The sequence below is a fragment of the Acomys minous genome, assembly GCF_964271855.1.
Source record: "Acomys minous genome assembly, chromosome: 3".
NCBI classification, from domain to species: Eukaryota; Metazoa; Chordata; class Mammalia; order Rodentia; family Muridae; genus Acomys; species Acomys minous.
Window position 1 is genome coordinate 69482556 of NC_140485.1, and position 18650 is coordinate 69501205.

General features: G+C 50.9%; 1 protein-coding gene across 1 annotated transcript; it reads right to left on the reverse strand.

The window, feature by feature from the left end:
* Window positions 1-6197: 6197 nt before the first annotated feature.
* SLC2A10 (solute carrier family 2 member 10) lies at window positions 6198-18170 on the reverse strand. The gene is made up of 5 exons (XM_084775976.1): window positions 17991-18170; window positions 11186-12475; window positions 10536-10658; window positions 9122-9257; window positions 6198-6726 (listed from the first exon to the last, which is right to left on the reverse strand). Exons 1-5 carry the CDS (start codon window positions 17992-17994, stop codon window positions 6648-6650), a joined length of 1632 nt encoding a protein of 543 aa, XP_084632102.1. The 5' UTR covers window positions 17995-18170; the 3' UTR covers window positions 6198-6647.
* Window positions 18171-18650: the final 480 nt, after the last annotated feature.

Here is an 18650-nt window from a genome sequence, read left to right on the forward strand (position 1 = left end):
ATGGATGGCTGAGTGGATGAATGGGTGGGTGAGTGGGTGAGTGGATGTGTTAGTGGGTGGATGGATGGATGGATGGATGGATGGATGGATGAATGAATGAATGAATGAATGAATGGCTTTGACAGCCTTAGCTCAGCACCACTCTGCAGAGTCTGGAAATAACTCAGAGGACCGGCTGCTTTGGGGTCTGCTCTAGCAAAAGCACTCCGGTTGCTACATATCTCCTGCCACCCACACATCCAGCCCAAAGCTATAGAGATGTTCCTACTCTCTATTAAAGCCAAGGCTGACGGAACTCTATTGTGCCCTCTCACAGACCAGCAACTACAAGACAGGTGTGGGAGCATTGCTGGAGGACATTAGCCATGGGTCCCACACTGAAACCGTACAAGTGCTTACTCACAGGTCTGTATTATAAACATCCTTTCAAGCATTTTTTTCTTATGAACGAGCTCTTTGGCACCTTGAAGGATATTGGACAGACCTGTGTGCCTGCTTGCCTTGAGTGAAGAGCTGTTGGCCATGCAGTCTCTTCAGTGACAACTAGTCAGACAGCTCTGTAGCAGTTTTAAATGTTTTCTGGTCACTCTGGGACAACTCCACTCCAGTTGCAAAGTTCACTGTCACCACAGTTACTGCTGAATCCACAACTGCATCTGGAAGCCTTGATACAGTCATGCCTGCTCCAGGCAAATCGTGCTGGCTTTGAACAATCACACCCAGTGTGGAACAGTCTCGGTGGATTCCAGATGAGCCTGCTCACCCTGCAGCTGGTCTCACTTAGGACAGGCAGGCTGTACCTCCATAGTGACTCAACAAAAAGCCCATGATGGGTTCACTGTGAAGATGTTGTCTTAGTTAGAGTTTCTGTTGCTGCAATGAACCACCATGACTAACAGCCACTTGGGGAGGAAAGGGGTTTTTTTTTGGCTTACACTTCCACATCACTGTCCAGCGTCCAAGGAAGTCATGGCAGGAACTCAAGACAGGAACCTGGAGGCAGGAACTGAAGGAGATGCCATGGGGGAACACCGCTTACTGGCTTGCTCCTCATAGCTTGCTCAGCCTGTGTTCTTAGACAACCCAAGACCACCTGCCCATTTGGACCCTCTCACAGCAATCATTAGCCAAGGCCACACCCCCACAGACTTGCCTACAGGCCAATCCTAGGGAAGCATTTTCTCAATTAAGAATCCCTCTTCCCAGATATGTCTAGGTTTGCGTCAAGTTGACAAAAAACAACAAAGCAAAACCCAACCAGTAAAGCCATGAATGGTGCATCTGTTCACCAGGCTCAAGCAAGGTTGGGATTGATGGAATTTGAATCCTGCACAATTGTACCATTCCCCTTTTCTGGCTCTGTAAGCAGCCTGTTTCTTGGTCTCCTTGAAGTGACTAAGAGACTTCTCGTCCATGCATTGCCTGCCTAGTGTTGCGGCATCAGGCCCAATTAAGGTTTCTCCCGAGAGGACTTTTGTCTACTTTTGGTAGACAGAGTAGGCTGGCTAGGTGCTGGAAAATGAGTCAAACCCCAGGACTTCTGCTTCTTCGAGGAAACTGCTAAGAGTTCCAAAGAGTGATGGAGAAACTACACGAGGTGAGGACAAACCGTGGCGTTAGTATCCAGAAGGTGACAGACCGTGGGCAACCAGAGGCTGTGGAGGGGAGCAGCTGGGCAGAGGGAGGGTGGGAGTCAAAGCTACAGGGCAACAAGCCCCTTTCCTACAAGAGAAAAAGGTACTAGCAGTTAAAGAGCCAAGGCTGAAGGGCTGTGTTGTTGCTCTAAGCCTCTGGATTTGAGAGCTTAGAGCCATCAGCCTCTGGCTGTCAAGATACATCTTTCTGTTTTACAAGTCCAGCTTATGGGTTAAGGCTGTTAATACTAAGAAAGCTACATGCAAGATGGGTCACATATGTAATCTTAGTATTTGGAAGGCTGAGGCAGGAGGATTGCCAAGTACTTCCAGACCAATCTGGGCTAGAGAGAGTAAGGTCTTGTCTGGCAGGGAGGAAGTTGGGAGGGAGAGAGAATAGGGGAAGGTGGGAGGGAGAGAAGGAAAAAAGATTTAGCCTATCTGCATTTTCTATCCAGAAAGGAGAAGGAGAAAAAAAAAAGCTGGTCATGTAAAACCAACGCATGCTTAGAAAATTCTAAGCGTTAGAGACAGTAGCTGCTTAGCCTCTGCAGTACAATGGACTGCTGATCTGACTGGGCGAAAAATGTGTGTTTCTTCCACACTCTGGTTCTGAGCCTCTAGAAGCAGTTGGCTCAGGGTCAGCTGACAGCCCCAGTAGAATACTGCCCCAAAGAGTGACAAACCCAAGCAAGTGTCAGACCATGAGCTGCCTGGGACCTGCAGGCAAATTTGAGAGTGATTAGCCAGAGGAGAAACAACCCCTAAATCTTAGGAAGTATGTTTGCATCTTTCTGACTCTGCTTTTTCAATATGTACTGTGTTTTTTTCCAGCGTATAAGATGACCCCCAGCTTTAACTTTAACTTTTCCAGTTAAAATATAGAGTTTGCAGCCGGAGTCTGCTGCACAGGGTGTGCGATGGAAGAGAGGTAGTCAAACTCTATATTTTAACTGGAAAAGTTAAAGTTAAAGTTGGGGGTCGTCTTATATGTCAGAAAGTATGGTAGAACTCATAGCCCCATGAACAACCTCACAACCAAGGAAAAGCACAGAGACCAGGGCTGGTAATTCCTGCGGACCCACTTGCTATGGAACAAGATCTCCTGGCTGGACACCTTAGAAGTTTGTTCATGTTTCAGATTAAATCGTCTTCAAATTTTAACTCACTGATCAAATCAGCAATCACGCATCCTCAGTGCCCCAGCGTGGGAGAACCTGAAGTACTGCTTATAGCCTAAGATGCTTGTAAAGGCAGTGAGGGGGTGATGCAACCAGGTTCAACCACTAAAGACATTGTAGCAAATTGTTATGTACCCAGCTCAGTCCCAGCATACGGCAATGAATGTGACACCCAAATTCAGAACAGTTGCCAAGTTCTCCCTCCCCAGAAGTTGACATTTGATTGACATATGGATCCAGAGAAAGTTTTATATATATATATATATATATATATATATATATATATATATATATATATATATATATATAATATCTCAGTAACCACCGGCCCAGACTGTCAAACCCAGAGATGTAGGGTGGCATCTGGCCCACAAATCTGAAGAACTTAACCTCACAGGGCTGAATGCAGGGGAGATACACACACACAGAGAAAGCAGAAATGCATAGATGCGGGCAAGAAAGAAAATGAAAACATTTTGTTTCCGCTGGCAGACTCAGTCTTTGCCAGGAAAACTAGAATGTTGACTTAGCGCACATGTAACTCAGGTTTCTACACAAACAGAAGAAACAGCCAGATGATGGGAGAAATTGCTGACTCTGTGCTTGACCTTGGCTAGAACACAGGGTTTTTTAACTTAGCCTCATGGGAAACTGGGCATGGTGGGGCGCACCTTTAATCCCAGCACTTGGGAGGCAGAGGCAGATAGATCTCTGTGAGTTTGAAGCCAGCCTGGTCTACACAGTGAGTTTCAGGACAGCCAGAATACACAGAGGAACCCTGGCTCAAAAAGATAACAATAACAACAACAAAAAGAAGGAAGAGAAAGAAAGCCCCTTGGGTGGAACATTTCTGCTATTTATTTATTTATTTATTTATTTATGTAGGTCTCATTACGTATCCCTGCCTGTCCTAGAACTCACTGTGTAGACCAGGCTGTCCTAGAACTCATAGAGTTCTACCATTGCCTCACAAGTGTTGAGATGAAAGACAGACGCTACCATACCGTCTCTTTTGTCTTCATTTTTTAACTGACTTGATTTATCGTCACAGACAAAGGAAGAAGTGAGCAGACACCAAACGTTCTCTGTAACATGCAGGACTAAGGGCAGTCCTCTACCTTTAAATTTTAGAGTGTTTTGTGTTTCCAAAAGTATAGAAAAAAATTTTAATTTAATTTTTAAAAAAGATCTGGGGGCTGGAGAGATGGCTCAGCAGTCTTGTTGCTTTTGCAGAGGACCTAGGATTCAGTTCCCAGCACCCACATGGGAGCTCACAACTACCTGTAACTCCAACTCCAAGGAAGCAGATGCTTCTTGTGATCCACAGGGACACACACACACACACACACACACACACACACACACACACACACACACACAAACAAAAGAAGTTGAAGGAGCAGAGAGAGTGTAGCACCAGCCGTGTGTATGTGTGTGTGTGTATGTGTGTGTGTGTGTGTGTGTGTGTGTGTGTGTGTGTGTGTGTTGTGCGTGCACGCACACAAAGAGCACCTTGACACTCCTGCTGCATCTGCATCTGACCCCATGCTGCCACTTCAGCCTTTTGTCCTTCTTAGTCTCCGTCCCAAACCCCTCTCTGATCTGTTATCACCTATTTATCACCTATCAATGTGTTGTCTGTCATCTCTCACGTATCTATCGCCTATGCAGTATTCAGTACCTAACAATGATTTTTTTTTCCTCACTCCATTCCCTTTTCTGTCCCTCTTTGCTGTATCCTTCATCTCCTTTTCTATTTCTTATGGATCAACCACTCAGCCAGAATATCACAATACGTACAGGGACCTTATATAGGTCAGAACTCGGCCCTAGGGTCTAGAACGATGCTTGATACTTAATACACGAAGAATGTGCATTTGTGCAGAAATATAAATTACCATATACGTTTTTGTTCAAAATAATTTATTTTAAAACCCATGTATTTGTGTAGGAAAACAAAAAGGGCATTCTGTAAGCAGCTGGCACGCAGTTGGGGGTTAGGGGATGGACACACACTCCAGAGGGTAAGATAGATATCAGAGGCCCCCCCCTCCATGAGCAAGTATCTGCTGAGCTGACCAGAGTGGAGGAGTTTTCGCACACATCCCATTTTCTGTGCTGTTTTCAACACACCAGTTACACACAGGAGGCGCCTTTGAGTTTTATTTGTACAATTGCCACTTGACCCAGCAGGTCTCAATTCCAGAAAAATCTACCAAACAATAAACCAAACCCTGGTCTTCGGTGTTCCCTACCCTCTGGAATGCAAAGATACAGCCAGGGTCAGGGTCTTTATGGTGAAAACATTGAGTCAGAACCAATAAAAGGAACAGTACCTTCCTCCATTTCCGTCAGACACACGCATGAGGACGACACAGCATGACCCGGCAGCACAGAGGAGGGAGAAACGCAGCGGGAGAGAAATTAGGAGGTGGTGACATGAGTTTGGTTCTTGTATTTACCTATTTATTTAGTTGGACAAGGTTTCAGTTTGAAGCCAGACTGGCCTGGGCCTCTCAATCCTCCAGCCTCTCCAGTGCTGGGGTGACAGGCGTGCGCCACCATGATCACAGGAGGTGATAATGCTTAAGTACTGACTGTTATAATTACATTATTATAAATTAAAACATGTTTAAATAATGGCAGTGCTTAGCCACCAGTCTGAAGAAATCTTGACTCTGTGGCAGTCGGCTCTGGGGAGCCAGCGCAGGCAGAATCCAGCATGAATGAAATATCCACAAATAGAGAGCAAGGTCAACCAGGCCAGGCGTGGGAACCGGAAGGGTGTGGCTGACAGTGCGGGTGAGGCCAGCTACCCAGCGTCTGGGAACCAACTCTGTCTTACTGATGGCCCTCTTTATGTGACCTCTGACCTGAGCCACTTGCTTGCCTCAGGCTGAGTGACCCTTTACAATGCCCCAAAGGAAGAGCCCTGTGTAATGCGGGAAGCAGAGGCCCCAGGGTTCACTGAAGACCCTCCAGAAAGGGATGGGGGTTCACTGAAGACGGGGTAAGTCAATACATCCTGAGGGGCACAACTGTGCCAGTTCTGTCGCTTGAGGAAGTGACAACTGCCAGCACCTGGGGGAGTCCCTCCAAACCCCTCCCTTCCTGCAAAGGCCCCTACTGCATCCCGAGAGCTGCTGGGTTCCTAGCCTGTTAGGTTCCTAGCACTTGTCACATGTTGGGGCCCAGAGCCATGTGGCAGGACCCTTGCTCAGTGTTTACGTCCCTGCTCTGAGACTTCCATCCTGTGCTATGAGACGAGATCTTAGGAGGAGCCTAGTCAAGGCTTCCATGGGACACACAGGGGGAAACTGAGACCAGGGATCATAAAGCCATTTTAGCTACAGCCTGTTGTCCCCCAGTCCAAGTTCTGTTGTCCCCCAGTCCAAGTTCCAGCACCTGATGAATATCCTGGGCAAGTGGAAGCAGGTGACAAAAACAGGCTCCCCATCACTAAGGCCCTGGCAAGCAGACAAGGAAGATGGAGACTCACGGCCCCTGCTGGTCTTGGACAATGGCAGGAGGCACTTCCTTCCCAGGTTACCTGAGAAGCACTCGGTCACAACACCACAGAGGATGTCATTATAAACATGGCAGACAAGCCAACTCCATGGCGAAACTGAGACATGGAGCTAGATTTTTCCAGAGCCCTTGGAGTCTCACACTCGAAATGAGGAGTTTGGGGTTCATCTCATCCCAGCAACCTCCAGGGCAGGGGTCACTGCAGAAGGAAACCTGGATCATGAGTTCCAGGCCCCAGCAGGCAGGGAGCCAAAGATGGGCTGCCGAAACCAATGCCCCAGCATCTTCCAAGCCGACAAACCCCTCAGGAGGCTGAGGAGCCCTCGAGGCGGTGGTACTGGATAGTGCTGGGGTTCTGCTTATGGCCAAAGCGCAGAGGGAACCTGCCAAGGAAACCGTACAATCAGAGAGCAGCAGGCATGGGGCCTTCCCCGGGCAGGAAGCAGTGGGCGTACGTTACGGCCCTCACCCTGTTCTGCCCCTTCCTGATTCATTTCTAACATGCATCCCTCTTCTCCAGCCTGCTCTAGGATTTGCTGTGCCTCCATCTGAGCCACTGTGTCCTTTCACCTCAGAGCCAGACCCTTCCATGCCCCTGTGAGGACCTGTATAATGCTCTGCCTAACACCACAGCCACGATGGCCTCCAGTGCCTCTTTCTCCAAATGCCAGAACGGCCATCGCTCCAGCCAGGACCTTTGCGCTTGCTCGTCTGTCCTCCAAGAACATTCTCCTGGAGCTCTGAAGCCACTGGCCTTCTCTCCCGACTCAGGGACATCGGCTGCCCTTGAACTCCATTTTGATCATCCATAGACTTGTGTCACTGAAGACAGGGATGTGCCTGCCACTGTTCCAGGCCGCAGGGGAAAAAAGTACTGAATGCCACAGGACATCCCGCTACCCCCAGCCAGGGTCACCACCTGGAGAATTCTCAGTACACCTGTGTGAAACAGCCCAAACACCAGCACCTTAGCTAGAGCCACTGTACCATGCCCACTTCAGCAGTCTGTCTCCAGGAGGGATGGCCTATCCCCTCAGTCACCACCACTCCCTGCACCTGGTTCCTCTCAGCTGCAGGCTGGCTCAATATTACAAAGACAAACAAACAAACAAACAAACAAACAAACAAACCCTTCAGGCCATCCCAGAAATAGAACAGGCAGCCAGAAGCTACAAGAAAGATAGGGGCATTTTCTCATCACCACAAAATCCTGAGGCCCCTTCTTGTGCTCCTGCCCGCCCCCCCCCCTTTTCTCCCAGGATGCTAAGATTCTGAAATCCTGTTTGTGACCTCCAGACCCAAAGTGGTCTAGCTCCATCTACCTGATCTGATCTTCCCCCGTCCCGCCTCCCTCTTCCAGTCCCTCGGGATCCCTTGCTCCTTGCCCAGGTCAGACAGGCTCCCTCCTCAGTGCTTTTGAAGCAGCTACTCCCTCCACCTGGGAGGCTCCTCCCCTCATCTTTGAGTGGCTGCCCTTCCTCCTTGCTGGCTAAACTTGCACCTGCTCGGAAAGGCCTTCCCTCTAACTGAGCCACGACCCCTGATCTGCTCTGTCCCTCTCTGTGCTAGTCTGGCCTCCCAGCAAGGTATGCTGCTTGATTCTTCTTCTCATTAAATAGCATCTGTTTAGAGCACTCTTTTTTTTAAAAGATATATTTATTAAGATACAGTGCTCTGTCTGCAAGTACACTTGCACACCAGAAGAGGGCACCAGATCTCATTATAGATGGTTGCGAGCCACCATGTGGTTGCTGGGAATTGAACTCAGGACCTTTGGAAGAGCAGCCAGTGCTCTTAACTGCTGAGCCATCTCTCCAGCCCCAAGACCATTCTTTCTAAATAGTCTGTTAGCTTACTTTCTGCCCCTTCCCAACTTGAGCAGCAGTTCGTTGAGGACAGCATCTTGTCACCCTTGACCTCTGCTACATTCCCAAAGGCGCCAACCTCCACCTGGGACGTAGCTGCAAGGACTTCACAGAAACGCCTGGTGGAGCATGGACTAAGCCCACAGCTGGGTTGTTTTCCCCGAAGTTCATGACTCTAAAATTCTGAGTAAATTCCAGTTCTCTGCAGTTTTGTAATTCATTTTCAATTCCTTGGGAGAGCCTGTCATGGTGGCTCCCACTGGCAGTCCTGACAGTCAAGAGTCTGAGACAGAGCTGGGCGTGGTGGCAGTGCACGCCTTTAATCCCAGCACTCAGGAGGCAGAAACAGGCAGTTCGCTGTGCATTCGAGGCCAGCCTGGTCTACAAAGTGAGTCCAGGACAGCCAAGGTTACACAGAGAAACCCTGTCTTGAAAAACAAAAACAAAACAAAACAAAACAAAAAACCCAAACCAACAACAACAAGGAGTCTGAGAGAGGCAGCTTGCAAGTATGAAGTCGGCTTGAGCTACACAGCAAGTCCCAGGTTAACGTGCACTATATGGCTGGACCCTGTCTCAAAACAAAAGCCAGGTCTGGGATGGAGCTCAGTGGTAGAGTGCTTACACGTGGCTACATGTGCTTACACGTGTTTACACATGGTTACACGTGCAGAGGCCCAGGCTTGATCATTTCACCATACACACAAAGCCAGGAGCTGGACCTTAAGGTCGATGCAGTGCCACTCTCTGATTATACAAAATAGCTGAGGGAAAACGGCTCAGGGACAGTGGCAGCAAGGCAGGACATGTGAGCCTCTGCTTAAAGGAAGAGGAGCCTGAGGTCCTGAAGGGCTCCGTTTTTGAGGCACCATCCCACCCCCTGCCTACTCCCCCACCCCCACCCACCACATACCTGCTCATCCGAAACTGCTGCTCTATCTCAGCCAGTGACTGTCCCTTTGTTTCAGGAACAAGTAAGTAGATGAAGGCCAGGCCAAGGACAGCAGTCAGCCCATAGAGCAGGAAGGTCCAGGCCAAGCCTATGGCACCTTGGGACACAAAAGTCAGGAGTGTGGGTCAGGAGCTGAGCACCCGCTCTTGAGGCCTAAGCGACCCAGCAGGTCCTAGGTGTAGAGCCACAGTTCACCCACACAAGGGCAAGGAATGGCCAGTTTGCAGAACAGTTGACAAACACTCAGGTAAGGACCTAAAAGCCAGAGTCTATCCCTGAGACTCGAGTCACCAACACAGCGAGGGCACCTTGTATGCAAGGAAAGGTCCCTCAGAGTCAGAACACCTGAGTGGAGGTGCCGCCAGCTGCAGGGACTGTGATGAAGATGTCTCCAGAGTGTCTGCTCCGGAAGGGTCACTGTGCAAATGAAGCTACAGTTGGCCTAGCCTGGACCTGAGCCAGGAGGACAGATAGTCAGGAGCCACTGCTCCAGCTTAGAGCAAAGGGCTCTCTACCCAGAGCTAAAGACCACATCAGAGATGGCCCCAGGGGCCTCTCAAGTCACTGGGCCCATGACAGGGAGAGGGAGCTTGAAAGAAAGGTCTCTGTAAACAGAGAAGCCAAGTTCCTTGTGGGCACCGTTCCGTCGGCCTCCCTGAGCAGTGGGCACCCTGGGCTGGGTCAGTAGGGCCAGGCTCCAGTCCTCTGACACCTGGATGGACTCAGGAGTTACACATTCCCCCATCTGTAAAATGAGGCAAGAGGGTCCCTCCTTTTTCCCCTCCCTCCTTCCCCTCATCTTTATCCATCCCACACAGCAATGTCTGAAGACAGAGGCAGCAGTGAGACCAACGTGTGGGTGGCTTCTCCAAAAATGTCCCACACAGCCCCATGAGCTAGCCAGGGAAGCACTTGACCAGGGGAGGTAGAAAAGTAACCCAGTTCTAAGAACTACTCAGGGTCAAGGGGCGCTCACTGGGCATCACAATAGCACCAGCCATTGGCTGTAGGAGGGGCAAGTGGTCTTGAGCCAATGAGAGCAGGGCCCAGGACTTGGGGTGCATCTAATGAGAAAGAATGAAAGACAGACCCTGTGGTGGGAAAAACCAAGACTGGTTCTGCCTGAAGCCACCCCCCCCCACCTCCCACCCCCCCCACCCCCCCACCCTACCTCTCCCCCCCCGCACACACACACACACACACACACACTCATTTAGGTGACTTGAGATGAAATACTCGCTTTTGGCTTTCAGCCTGGACTGCATCAGGTTTCATGGCACCGTGACCCAGCAAATTAGGGAGCTTTAGCTCTGGAGAAAACTGTCCCTGGGTCCAGCTGGACCCACGTGGCTCGGGATGAGGCCAGATCACTCACCAATGAGGTCAAGGAAGGAGAGGCTGATGAAGAAGTTGGCTGCCCAATTGAAGCTGCTACAGAAAGCGAAGGCCCTGCCTCGGATCTCTTCCGGGTAGATCTCACTAAGGACCAGCCAGGTTACTGTGGGGGTGAGAGCAAGAGAGACGTTCTGGGCTCCCATGAGCTGGGCAGGCCACGTCCCACCCTCCTGGGCTGAACCCTTGTGTCATACTCTTCACCCCAGAGTCTCCCCCGCTGCACACCTGCTTGTCCCTGCAAGAATCCCATCAGTAGCCACCATCTCAGGTTCCTGGGACACAGGACATTCAGAGTCAAGAGTGGAATGGGTCCTAGGCACGCTGGAATGTCTGGGTTTTGTCTGGCTCATTACATCTTTTTCAATCCAGCCCTTCTGATGGAGCCACCTAGGGACAGATCCAAGGTCCCTGATCCAAGGGACCTGAAGTTTAAAATTTGGTGTTGGGGCTATAGGGTTAAAAACTTGCAAGGGCAGCTGGGTTGCAAGGCTGTTGGGGAGGCCCTCAATAACAAGCAAGAAGCCCTGGTGCCTCAGTCTCCCGCCACTAAAGCTCCAGGGTCCCTAGACCAATAAGGCCCACTCAAAGGGACAGAGACTCTGGATTTTCTTACCCAGTAATCCCTCCTACCTGGTCCAAATCCAAAGGAGAAGGCGCTCACGTAGACCATCATGCAAAGCAGTGCAGACCAGCATAGCAGGGTGTGCCCCAGGATGGGACTGGGGGGCACTGGAGAGGCGATATTCAGAGCTGGGTCCAGCATAGCTGGTCCCAGGGACACTGTGATGACTGAGTGGGGCTTGGTTCTCTCAGTGATTGACAGGGCTGGTTGTCCTTGCTCCCCACTGGTTTGTAGCACTGGTGGTGGAGATGAACGCACAAGCAGACCCGAGCTTTGAGGCAAGTCCATCTGCTGGCTGGTGTTGGATGTGGTCAGGCAGCTAGGGCCTGAGTCCAGGGACACAGCAAAGCTGACTAGGCCTATGCCACTGACAGACAAGGCCATGAGAGCACATCCAGAAAGAAGAAGGGCTCTACGGCCTGCACGGTCTACCAGCCCCGTGGCAGTCAGGGTGGCAGCCACCTTCACAGTACCAAGCCCCACTGAAGCCAGCACGGCTGAGGAGCCCCCTTGGAAGCCAACGGAACGGAAGATGGTGGAGGCGTAATATAGCACATTGGGCTGTCCCGTTAGCTGCTGGAAGAGCACCAGTCCCAGGCCCACTACAGTCCGGCTCTGCATACTGTTCTGGGCCCTGAAGAGGTCCAGAAAGGTGTACTGTGGCTTCCCCAGGCCTAGTTTGCTGGCCTCCCCTCCCTGGAGCGGGATGAGGTTTTGATGGGCTGCTGTGCCCTCTGCACCAGCAGGGAGGAAGAGGAGGCTGAGCGACTGCAGGAGAGCAGGTGCAACCGCCCAGCCGAACATGTGCCTCCAGCCCCAAGGGGTGCCAGCCAGGACATAGTTGAGGGCATAAGAGAACAGGATGCCTATGGTGATGCCAACCTCATAGAGGGACACCAGCACACCCCGCTGTCGCGGCCCTACCAACTCTGACACGTAGATACAGCAAGCCATGGAAGACAGTGAGATGGCGAATCCAACAGATGAGCGGCCCAGGAGCAGCCAGGGCAGGGAGCCAGCCAGGCCCAGAATCAGGCTGCCAGCCAGCAGCACCACATTGCTCCCCAGGATGGCTCGTCTCCTGCCATAGCAGTCAATGAGGAATCCTCCAACCAGGGACGCGAGGAGAGCACCCAAGAGCAGACTGCCCACCACGAGCTCCTGTTCCAGGCAACTCAGCCCGAAGTCCAGCTGCAGGGGGAGCAGGGCACCGGATATGACAGCCAGCTCATAGCCAAAGGTCAGGCCACCCAGCAGAGACACGGAGGCACAGAGTGGGAGGGCAGGTGGGCGATGGCCTGGAAAACAAAAGTGACAGGGCACACTGACTCTTACCAGAGGGTCCGTTCTTCACATCCTCCCTTCTGTCTGTCAGCCCTCCATCTATCCAGCTGTGTATTGTTCAACCACCTGCCCTTCCTTCCTTCCTTTCTCTTTTTCTATTTATCCATCCATCCCTCAATCTAGCCATTAGTCTGTCTCCGCACATCCAATTATTCAACTGCTTATCCTTCCTTCACTTCCTCTCCTTTCTTTCTTCCATCAGCTCACATATCCATCCATCTGTCCATCCATCTACTCATCTATCTGCCCAATCAGCCAGCCAGACATCTGTCTACCCTCCCTCCTTCATCCCTTCCCTCCTCCCCATCCATCTGCCCACACACACTTCCACCTGTCCATTCATCCATGCATCCATCCATCCTTCCAGCCAACTTTCTTTCCTGCCCCTTCCTCCCACCAGCACACATACTCATCCATCTCTCTTCTCCGTCCTTTCTTGTGTTTACCAGTCCATCCAGTCATCCATCTGTCTACCCATGCATCCATCTTGCACCCATCCTCCCAACCATTCATTTATCTCTGCATTCACCCTTTAACTTGGCCAACCATCCGTTGATTTATTGATGCATCTACCCACAGATCCATCCGTTTCCCACCCATCTTCATATCCCATCCACTGTCATGGACACCCAGCCATCCAGCATCTACCGCATGCTGGATGTGCTCTCAAGGCTGGCACTGCAGTGATGTTGTCCATGACCTGGCATCCAACCAGATGGATGTTTAAAAAAAGAATCATATAAAACTATATGTTCCTGTGAGACATAGTTAGGCCGAGAGCCCAGCAGGCTGTAGGTTAAGGCAGGAGGACTACAACAAGTTTGAGGCCAGGCTGGGCTACACAGCAAACCCCTGTCTCAAAACACAAAAGATTAGCAGAGAAGGAGGAGGAATAAAATAAAAATAGCCATCTACAGGGAACAGAAAGGCCACATACCCAAGACTGTGGGATGTAGTCAAAGAGGCAGCCAGATGATTTTCATCAGAAATCCCAAAATAACCTGACAATAAATTAATTCGCCAAGTAAGGAATGAAAGAACATGTAAGAAAAAATAGTGACCAGGAACAAGTTGAATTCATGAATTTAAAATCAGAGGTTAATGAAGTGGTGAGCAGTGGAAGAATCCAGAGCTCCTGGTCACTAAGCCTTGAGGGTTTGCACAGGGTGAAAAAAAATCCAGAAGTACAAACACCAGGGATTATAAAGGGACAGTGAGCAGAGAGAGACTGGAGAAAAACAGAGCAGTGACCCAGTGTTTGTCAGCCATGATCTCCCCACTCCCAGCTCACACATCCTCAAGATTGGTAGGTTCCTCCCTTTAGTCATGAAGGGACACCCCACCTTCTGATCCCCAAGTTTCCAGCCACTTGACCCAAACCAGTTAGAACTGGATGCTTTCCAGGCTAGCCTAACAGTTCCTGCTTCACAAAGATCAATTTAAACGTATCAGGCAAGCTCTCTGCATTTGCCCGCTCTTGTCCTGTACTCACTCAAGACACTGTTTTTTGCTGCCAAGCCTGCTTTTCACAGATGGAGTAAGCTTGGGGCTGCTGTACTGTTTCCCCTACAGATCCATTTGCTGTCATCTGACAGCCGTGCTGTCTAAGAGAATGTTCTAGAACATAGAAACTTGTGCACCTGTGCTGCTGCGTACAGTAGTAATCAACCGTGTGTGGACACGCAAATGGCAGACAATGTGATGGGAGGGGTGTCTCAGGTTTCATTAATTTACTCGGGGAAAACAGTCTCTTAGGGCCCATGACCTTCAGAATAAAATCTCTTCTATTATTAATAGTAATATTAATAACTCGTGTGTTTGATGATTGCCACCTTGGTATTAGAGTTGTACAGGTCATCTCATGCTTTAATTCACACATTTAAGCTTAGTTATTTCTGGAAGCATCTAGAAGCAGCCAGCAGCCTCTACCGACCCACCCTGACTCCAGACAAGGAGAACACTGGGAACACGATAGCCAGATTTACTGAGAGCAGTCTCTAGTCCAGGTACTGCTTTGATCACCAAGCTTAATAGGCCATTCGTGTCTCACCACAACTTTATGAGGTGTGCTTCAGTTGGTTTTTTCTTGTTTTGTTTTGTGGCTTGTTTTTTGTTTTTGTTTTTGTTTTGTGTGTGTGTGTGTGTGTGTGCTTCAGCATTACCTGTGAGGGACTAAACTCATGACAAGAATGGGGATGAGCCGTCACCAGCGCCAAAGCGAGCCCATCAATGCAGGTAATTAACACATGCTCGCATGTTGCGATTGTGTTCTGACCTCTCACTCCTGCTTCTCATCAGCTGTCAGACAATTTTTATGAAGAGGCAAAATGCTAGTGGTGGAAAAGTTATTGCGATTTGCACCCTCCTCCTAGCCCTACCCCCGACACCCCTGCCATTCATTCCTCATTCCTGTTCCTGATGAGGGAAGCACTCCCAAAGTTGCTACCTGGTGCACTGTCGTCACCTCCCAAGTGAGGTCCTGGGGCATTCAGTCTCAGAGGTTCTATCAGGGCACACGAGGTGATTGCTTTGGCTTATGTATGAACTGAGCCCACAAAGAGCTGGTGTTGTTGGGAGGCTTGATCCCTGTTAGTAGCGTTATTTGGGAAGGTTCTAGAAACATTAGAATGTGCGGCCTATTTGGAGGAAGTAAGTTGCTGTCTCTTCTCTACTCTCTTCTTCCATTGCACCATGAGGTGAAAGGACCGCCCCATTCGATGCTTCCTCCGCCTGGCCATCCTGCCTTCATGCAGTGGACCAAGAAACTATGGACCAAACACGCTGAAACTGTAAGGTGAAAATAAGCCTTGCCTACTTTCAAGTTGTTCTCTTGGGTATTTGGGTTGCAGCTGTGGAAAGTAACTGATAAAGGAAATTAGTACCAGAAGTGGGGTTGTTGCTGTGGCTATACCAGGTCCTGAGGTCCTTAAACCTATGGAACTGGTTTGGGGAGGGGGGGAGGGGGAGTTTAGAGATATGGACTAAGGAAGCCCAGAAAGCTATTATCAGGCCTTGGTGAGTGTGTCCAGTAGGTACTCAGAAGAGCAGAACGCCAACAGGAGTTCAGGCAGTGATGGCCAGGCCTATGAGGCTTCAGAGAAGAATAAAACCTCTATCCAGAACTGGACTATAGGCCATTTGCTACACTCCAACATAGCATTTGTGTACAAATTTGTCCACATCCTGAGACTCTGTCGGGGGAAGTCTTACTTTAGGCTCAGTGAGATGGTGTAAAAGTAGGTGAAAACACTTGCTGACAACAATTGGAGTGAGGGTCCTAGAAGCCACAGAAAGCCAGATGTGGTCATCACATCCGTTATCACAGCATTCCTCTGGGACTCCTATGGCAATGTGGAAAGCAGAGACAGCAGAATCCGCGCCCCCCCCTCAGAGCAGTGGGGGCGGGGTAGCTATCCTGGAGCTCACAGAGCAACAAAATAGCCAGAGAGGCCCTGCTGAGGTGGTAGGAAGAGAACCGATCACCAAAGGCTGTTTGCTCCCAGACCTCCATATGCACAGCATGGAATGTGTACCCCTGTGCTCCCCTTCCCATCCGCCTGTATGCATCACTACCACCACCACCACCACCACCACCACCACCACCACCCTTCTCTCTCTCACACAGAAGATTTTTTAGAAGTGATTTTCAAACAACTAAGCTGAATGAAAATCTCAAGGTAGTCCAGCATTCAGGCTGTGACACGGCCATTGCTAGCTGCTTCTTGCCAGGTTTACAGTGAGAGTCGAGAGCAAGAGCAGAGCAGCCTAGTTTGAGAAGCCTGCATGAAGTTTGGGCTGAGGAAGGCAAGGTCTCTGAAGAGATTCACACTATTAAAAATAAGCCAAACCAAGCCAAGCCCCACGCCCCTCAAGAAAAGCCAAGCACACTGACAAAAGGTAAGATGCTTTGTGGGTATCTGAGAAATCCACCAAGTCCCCGTGCATTGTGGCAACAAAACTATCAGTTTAATTAAAAGGCTTTCCTTGGTGAGGAGAGAGCCTCTGGCCCAGAGCCACCTAAGAAGTAGTTTTCTCTAGGTTTATATCACCATAATCATCTGGCTAGGGACTCTAAGGCCACTACAGCAATGAACCCCAGGGGACCTGTGGCTTACCTCAGGAAGTTAGAGCTACCAAACCATCCACCAAGGAAAGCCACAGGGGAGCCAGCTCAGAAGGAAGGGCGTGGTCTTTAGTCTCTCAGTTGCTAGAGACAGGTAGTCAAGGTCATGCAAGTGCCTAGTGACACTGTGAGTCCCAGGTGCCGGAACAGATCTCCAGGAAGCACTGACTGACTGCCTTTCTGAGCCTGGTTCTCGCTTTGGCCCAGTTTTCGCTTGCTTTTCTCCTGTTCCTCCCTTTTAGGATGAGGACGTTTATTCTCTGACCGGGCTCCAAGAATGAACCTTCTGAAGCTCTTTATCTACAAACGAGATAACAGCCGTCTCACTGCCAGTGTTAGCTACTGTGCCCCCACCAAACAGCCTAGGGACAACTCAGTTTCCCTCACTTCCTACCACAGCTTAACACCTCCAGCTCCTCTGTTATTCGGAATGACATCCAAAGTCCTCTTCACAGCCCACAGAGCCCTGTCAATCTGTCCCCTACTCACCTCTCGGCCCCCCTCCCCTTCTTCCCTGAGCTGCTGAGCCCCTGGCTTGGACCCCACGGTGTGTTCCTGCCACCTGGAAGCTCCTTCCCCTAGTTTCAGGTAGACCTTAGACCCCCACCCCCCACCCCGCACCACCCTCCCACCACACCCCACATCGCCTGCTACCCAGGGAACACAGCTACTGGCTTTCCTCGCGCTGTGTGTTCCAGAGCATCTTGCCCACTGCCTGTTCCCCAGCTCCTCCTCATCTCCTGAGATTGAGAACACAGTCTCCCTTGTTTTCTGGGTGTCCCAGCCCCTGGGTGTGGCCCCAGCTACATGTCCACTGAAGAATGAGTAACCGACTGTCCCTTTGAGTTTCTGAATTCAGAAAAGATAACAAAAATCCTGGTCCCCAGCAGTGGCAGACATGTCCTCCTGGCTGGAACGCCTGCATCAGTGGACCTGTCCTCTCTTACTGGAGTCAAACCTAGCACAAGCGTTCTGTTTAAGTGTTCTGTCAGCGCCCTGGTCTAGGGCAGAAACCAGCACTGAGGTGCTAAGCAGTGTCCCGGCTGGCTAGGCTTCTGGGTAGATGGCCCAGTCTGCAGAACTGGAGTGCCCCTCAGAGCTGTCTGCAGAGCCTCCAGGAGCCTCAGCACTCCAAAGCCATCCTTTCTGAGGAACTACCCCAAAGTCCTAACTGCAGAGTCCTCTCACTGGAAGATCCTAGGGGGTCCCTCAGGCCAAGCCACTCCCCAGGAAGGTGAATGGGCAGGGAGAGGAGGGGCCTTCCTTAGCGCGGGATCGGGGGACTGGGGGTGGGGGGTAGCCCCGGCCTGCAGCTTCCCCAGCCCTGAGCTCCGGCAGCGACTTACCCATAGCTAGCGAGTGGCGCTGGAGTGGGCTGGGCTCTGGACCCTGCACGTCTTGGTCAAGTCGCCGCTGTAGCAATGGCCTACAAACTTTTCCCAAAGCTCGGGCCTGCGCCCTCCCTCTGCCACGCTGGCCAGCCAGGCTTCAGGCTGGGGGGCGGGACAGAGGGGAGCCCGGTACCGCCCCCAACAGCCAGTGCTGTGGCCGCCCAGCTGCCTGAGAAGGGAACTTCACATTTCCCAGGAGGGATTGTCATTCTACAGTTTACACAGTTCACTGTGGCCCACCCTTCATTGGCCTTCCCAGTGCGCACACACACACACACACACACACACACCCTGTGCCAGGCTTCTCCCATGTACACACACACACACACCCTGTGCCAGGTTTCTCCCATGTGTACACAACACCGCCACCGTGCCACCCCTGTACCTCTAACATCCCAAGCATTCAACACTCTTCCTGTGGCACTTGCAAGCCATAGAACACTAGCCTAGACTTGGGGTGGCCCGGGGAACAAGGCAGACACGCCCCTTATTGCTAAGGAGCTTCTTCTAACACAGAAAATGAACCAAAGGCGTCAGAAGAGCCCCGCTGCACAAGGAAGGGCAGGGGAGAACACTGGGCGCCGAGCCAGGCTGTGGGGACAGCTGGGGCTGGGT

Excerpts from the sequence above, each read along its gene's own strand:
- SLC2A10 (XM_084775976.1), bottom strand. Across the intron at positions 10,659-11,185 it reads CTCCTTTGGATTTGGACCAG|TAACCTGGCTGGTCCTTAGT; the intron begins GTAGGAGGGATT and ends TCACCCCCACAG. Across the intron at positions 9,258-10,535 it reads CTCCTTCCTTGACCTCATTG|GTGCCATAGGCTTGGCCTGG; the intron begins GTGAGTGATCTG and ends TTGTGTCCCAAG.